This window comes from Pteronotus mesoamericanus, unplaced genomic scaffold (assembly GCF_021234165.1).
Source record: "Pteronotus mesoamericanus isolate MK-2021 breed Mesoamerican mustached bat unplaced genomic scaffold, CSHL_Meso_final contig_25, whole genome shotgun sequence".
NCBI lineage: Eukaryota > Metazoa > Chordata > Mammalia > Chiroptera > Mormoopidae > Pteronotus > Pteronotus mesoamericanus.
This window is the reverse complement of record NW_026555105.1, coordinates 9035621-9041620: the sequence shown is the minus strand read 5'-3', so window position 1 is coordinate 9041620 and position 6000 is coordinate 9035621. Positions and strand designations below refer to the sequence as shown.

General features: G+C 49.9%; 1 protein-coding gene across 7 annotated transcripts in view; it reads right to left on the bottom strand.

Moving 5' to 3' along the window:
- ZMYND8 (zinc finger MYND-type containing 8) overlaps nucleotides 1–6000 on the bottom strand; it is a 107223-nt gene continuing 101223 nt past the window's right edge. For 6 of the 7 annotated variants that reach the window (XM_054573639.1, XM_054573642.1, XM_054573644.1 and 3 more), the window contains one exon: nucleotides 1–1491. In XM_054573639.1, coding sequence (XP_054429614.1) covers nucleotides 1352–1491 — 140 coding nt within the window. In that variant the 3' untranslated portion in view covers nucleotides 1–1351. The remainder of the gene's footprint in view (nucleotides 1492–6000) is intronic. The other variant, XM_054573643.1, reaches the window with a different exon arrangement.

The following is a 6000-nucleotide window of genomic DNA, read 5'->3' as shown; positions in this document are numbered from 1 at the left end:
TATACAAAGAAAATGTGAAAAAATACTTCCATATGCTAAAAGCAATTATGCTTCACAAATAAGGCCAGCTAGGCTATTTTTTTTTTTGACAACTGCAATTCACAAATGTTCTTTCTCTCCTGTTTTCTTCTAGTACTCTCTTTTTATTTCTTCTCTAATGTGGGTTACTAGCTGGACACTGTACAGTTCGCATCCTCTTATCAACAATGAAGAGAAAGTAAACAAGACTAAAATGTACAACAAAATGTACTGGAATGATATCGTACAATTAATTTTCTCATATACATACATCACCTTCTGTTTGTTCAATGCTTTTTGTTTTACACAACATACAAAATGGAACTACAGCTTACGTAGTGTAACAGACAGCATGGCGGGCGTTTTCTCTCACACTGCCTTGGTTTCATGCTTACATAAAAACGTAAAATTCCATCATATAAATACTACAGACATGCTTCGTCCCAGACTCAAATGTCCTCTGCGTGCGTCTCGCCTCTGAGTCCTTGCTTCCGAGAAGCGCAGCGTCTTTCCAAGCGTGTGTGAGTGTGTTTAAAGGAACCACAATGCAAAGAAAAGATTGCTCTGTGTCAGACCTTATGACGCGAAACTTTTTATGTTCTTCTCTTCCGCCATTGAGCTGAGTGGGGCTTGTTTCTGTTTCTCTTCTGTAAACAAGGACATTAGGTTTTCCCTTTTAGGAGTAGAGTCATCATTTAAATCCCATAAAATAAACTAGCTTCTCCACGTGTCCTTCTGGTCCAGAGATCTTGCATTTGATAACCTAGCAACGTAGTATCTGAAAGGGGCCAAGGGCCTGACTTGAAGAGCCCACGACAGCACAGAACCTGTGTCGAAACCCATGATCCCACTGTACCGCATCCAGACACTTGAATGAACACGGCTCGTGTTCCCCTGGGCAACAGACACCCCCGGGCCCAGTCCCCATAGCATTGTGTGACAGGCGGGCTGATGGGACCGTCCCTTCTCCAACACCAAAACATCCCTTTTGTTGTTGGGTTTTTTTTTAATTGCTTTTCTATTTTTTTTTATAAGTTAAAGTCAATACAAATATAAAAAGGGGAAGGTACTCTAGGCTTGGTGACATCCACAAATTGTACATTATTTACATCTAAAGTGTAGGTTTCATGTGGGTCGAACAGTCCTCAGTCAAAGCTAATGCTGGACGTGATGTAGTGTGGGCACCCCCCCGCGGAGAGGCCGAGTCTGCACGTTGGGATCCTCAAGTCTGAATGCGGTTGTTCTGCCTCACGTTTCTTTGCTGTTTCCTGTTCTCCTGGGGTCTGGTTTTTTTTTCCTCCGTGGGGCGGATGGCTTGTGTCGCAACTTGTCCCTAGTCCCAGAAGGCGTCCAGCCGAGACTCTTTCGGGATGAGGCTCTTCGAACTGGTACTGGTGTTGTGCTCAGAACGCGACGAGCCTCGCTTCTCATCGCTGCTGCTCCAGCAGCTGGACTTACTGCCCCGGGAATGGTCTGGGAGGAAAAGCAACAGAAAGGGCGTTCAGCGCTCCTCCCGCCTGCGCCGTCGCAGCCTGCGCTCCCGCCTGGCCCGCAAGCCCCTCCCACCCCACACAGCTCTGATGGGTGAATACTGCCACCACTGAGTCCCTGGAATATGCGGGTCTGACGATGACAAAGGCAGAACAGCTTCCTTTCCTTAGGATTTAACCCCAGCTGGTTGGAAAAATCAGTAGGGTGTCACCTCACAGAGAACAGGGATTAGTGAGAAAATTGCCAAGGAAGGCATTTCTGGTGCGGCACCCACAACGGCGCATCCTTGTGACATGAATGACACCAAGCACCGCAGGCACTTGTGTCCGACCCTGGACACAGGAAAAAGGCACCAAAACTTGGCATTTCATCTACTTACTTATATTAACCAAGTTTCTTTAATCAATGTAGAGGCAACTAGAAAAACAGACTTACACCAGACCATCCAAAGGAGCAGATATGAAGAAGAAGGAATGTGGACCAGGTTGGTCAAGTCCAGCTGGGAACACGGAGCCCCTGGTCCCCAGTAAGGACAGTGAGGGTCGCCGAAGGATGCAGAACCAGAATAAGACCTAAGAGAGCTTCAAGGACACGGGAAGCTCCTAATGGCTGAGTAAGAAAAGCTGTAGAACTATCACCGCCCAGGCCTGCAGGCTGACTGGGTGCCCGAGGGCGAGAGGCCTGTCGGCGAACCTCTCGGAGCCCGGCAGGTCTGAGATCATTTACCAGGTTCGGACAGACGGGGACAAAACTTTCAAAAATTTCCCGAGGTGGGGTGATACTAATTGACTGAAAGAAAGAAGTCAACCGTCAGGTTTAGAGACAGAATCAAAATGAGGGAGGAAGGGGCCGCATCATCGTCCAGGGCGCGACACTGCTTTCGGCCTGTTGAGTCGGGAGCTGTTTCTGGAAGAGAGAACAGTGAAGAGAACGCGGATCTCCCAAGGGTGCGGGCCCTCAGGAGGAACACTTTCGTCACCCGCATCAATGACCAACAGAGGGCAGAAATCTGCAGAGCTGGGGTCAAGGGTTGGCTCTTCTGTTTTCCTTTTTTTTTTTTCCAGTTAGCTTACATGCAGTATTTTTCCTATTAGTTTCACATGTACAGCGTAGCAGTTAGACAGTCAAATACTTCACACAGGGTCCCCCGACATTTCTGGTCCCCACCTGGCACCACCCGTAGATATTACAATGTTACTGGCTATATTCCCTCTGCTGCACTTCACATCCCCCGGATGATTCTGGAATTGCCAGTCCATGGAATTGCATTCTCAGAGGCGGGCTCTATCTGAACAATCCTGAACCTACCTCTCCTCAGCATTCTGCCCGATGTGTGGCACCTGCCCCTCTGGTTCTTCTGGAAGGGCTTGGGGAGTGCTGTAGCTGGTCATCCCCAGCAAGGGAAAACCCTCCCGCCATGCAGCCGGGCCACATCAAGTGCCTGCCCCCAGCTCTGGTGAAGGCAGAGAAGAGACGGGGGCAGGGCTGGGCCTCACACAGCATCTGGGCCCCAGCTCCTCTCATGGATGGGACCCAGGGCGCCGGCTGGTATGGCCGGTCACGGCGGGGCGGGATCGGTGTTAATCTAGGAGCCTTTGTGAAAAGAGCAAGGATGTCCCCTCAAGAAGCCAAACCACATGTTCTGGTAGTTTCAGTGGCCACCAGAGGCCCAGCCAAGAGGAAACGCAGGCCAAAGCAAGACCCACCACTCAACAGAACACCCACAAGGGAGCGCACACACAACAGGTAGAAATAAGGTATACAAGACATAAACGCAGCTCCGTAAGCCGCAGATTCCCCAAATTTTGAAAGCAAACTCCTCAGAACCACTGACAGCCCAACTGCCTAACTGAGCCAGGGAACCAGGCACCAGCACCCACAGGAAGGTGGGAGGCAGCACCCAAGGCGCTCAGATCACTTGGGGCAAGTAGGAACTAACCCATGGCCAACGGCGGACAAAGAACAGGAAGGGAGGGTGAGGAAGGCGTCTGCGGGGAGGCGGGTTGAGGAAGGAGCTACAGATGGCCTTACTGAGGGAGCAGCCTTCTCAGCCACGATGGATGGCAACATCTGAACCTGAAGAGTCAAAAATTAGGGCTGTGAAAGGGGTCTCCATAAAATAACCGGTAACAATGAAGAGTTTGCTAGGAAACAACTGAAGATATGATCAGAGCGGAAAAATAGGAACTCCAGGGAAAAGCAAGACAGCACGAGAGCAGACTGTCATCCCAGCACAGAAACTGCCGCACGGGGGCCGGTTTCAACTTTTCAGGCTTGGCCAACACCTCCGGCGAGAAGCCTTGGCCCCAGTTACAGAACAGAATGCGCGCTCTCAGCCTCCATGACAGGAGTCCTGGGGAGAAGGGGAACGGGGCAGCGGCAGTGAGGGAGGACATGGGCCACCAGGGCACGGACCGGGAAGTGCTGCCTCTAGCTGACAGAGTGAGGACTCGTGAGTAAGAGGTGTACGGGATCGGGGAACCACACAGCACATAAACAGCGCCATAAGCAGTCTGGGACAAAGTGAGAGGCGTCCTATACGACCCCAGCTCTCGTCTCTTAAAGCTGGAAAATGACTGAATAATTTCTAAAGATAAAGTCTAGGAACAGAAGTACAGGGAAAAACATTATTTACAAATAAGGAGGTAAGTACTAGATGCATCACACACGGTGGGGAGACCGGGACCAGGCCCTGATTTCCCTGTACGCTTTTATTTCCTCTAACTATATGCATGCAATGCTTTATTCAAATCTTTAAGAGACAAGCCACAGGCCCGTGCCCACCCCGAGGAAGCTCATCCCCCTACTAGACCTCTCTCCCTTCCAACTAGACTCTTCCTCTTACCGCCCCAGGCCCAGAAGCCCGGAGAGAGCTCAGAAACCCCAATGTTTCATAGAGCCCACTTTCCTCTGTGCGAGTTCACCTGCTTGTCACAACACCGAGAGCCAGCAGAGGCTAAGTCAGTGTATGAGGAATTCGAAGGGGAACGGTCCACCTTGCTCACCACTAAGCCCCGCCAGTGCCGGCCCCAGGGGCACTCAGCAGGCCTGTGCACCTCGACGCTCTGCCCTGCGCCCTCCAGGAATCCACAGTAGAACGGGGGTCTTTCCTTCCCCCTTCTGACTCCCTCCCTCCCCTCTCCTGATGCCCCATTCCAATCAACAGACTCTCGGGGGATCATCTTCTCCCAAGCCACCTGGCACCAAATCACCAGCCTCTACCAGGGCTTCTTGCCTCTTCTTTCCTACACGTTACTTAGTTCATGTTTGTTTGTTTTTAACCTTCAATGAAACAGAAACTTCCTTTTCACCCCTTTGGACATCTGTGTGCTTTAGGTGAGAATCAGACAACTATGGCCCAAATCCAGCCCGATGCCTGTTTTTTCAAACACTACTACTCCATTGGAGCATGGCCATACTCACTTCGTCACGTATTCTCTATATCTGCTTCATCCCACAGTGGCAGCGTTGAACGGTTGTGACATAGCCCGTGTGGCCCACAGGCTTTAAAATATTTACTTTGTGGTCCTTTAGAGTTTGCTGACCCCCGGGCTAGGTGATACCTCCTTCACCTCCAAAAAGGAACGTGATGCAGCTCCCAACCACGTCCCTGTCTACCGTCCTGCTTATGCCAGCGGATGCCATTCCCCAGGGCACCAGCCACCTCCCCAGTGCCACGCTGATGCCACCGCTTGGCAGCGCCACCCCCTCAACAGCGGCCCCTGTCGGAAAGTGTTTCTTCAACTGGGGCCCTTCTCATCCTACCTGGGCAATTTTGATACATCCACAATCCTCCTACGTGTTTTCTTAATTCATGTTTTTATTTTAAACTTAAATAAAATTGTTTTATTTAAGAAATTTTTATATCACCACCCAAAGCAGAAAATCACAAATACTTGCCCATGCCTGGAAGGCAACGCCACTAGGAAACATAAAGGAAAGCAAACTGTAGTAGTAATTTTTTAAGCGAGTATCCTGCCGCTCAGGTCTAAAGTCTGCTCTCTGTTAAAAGGAGAAAACTAGAAGATATCAAAGAAACGCAAAAGACATCTTAGCACCAAACTGAAGCTGTTCTCAGATTTATAGGAGTTGAAGGGGAGGTGGGAACGGAGCTACATTTTCTGTAGGTGGCTCAACTGTAGTCAACGCCAGGTTCCTATTTTCCGTAAAATCAGTTCATGCCATTCCCTCTTCTGAATCCCACTCTCTGCCCCCTCGGGAAACCTCCAGCCACACTGACAATGCACGTCACGGCTTCCCCCATGCATTTCATATGCCAAAGTGAAGTAAGAAAGTTCGAATTATCCAACAGAAAGAAAGACCTGAAAGCTGACAAGTAAGCAGAATTGTCCTCAATGAAGACACGTTCTTTGACCCCTTCTGGATTGGTCCAAATCAGGGTTAGAAGGATTCGGGGAAAAGAACCTTTGGGCTGGAAACGAGAACAGCTCAAACCTCACAGAAGAGAAAAACCAAAATCTGGTCTCCGAA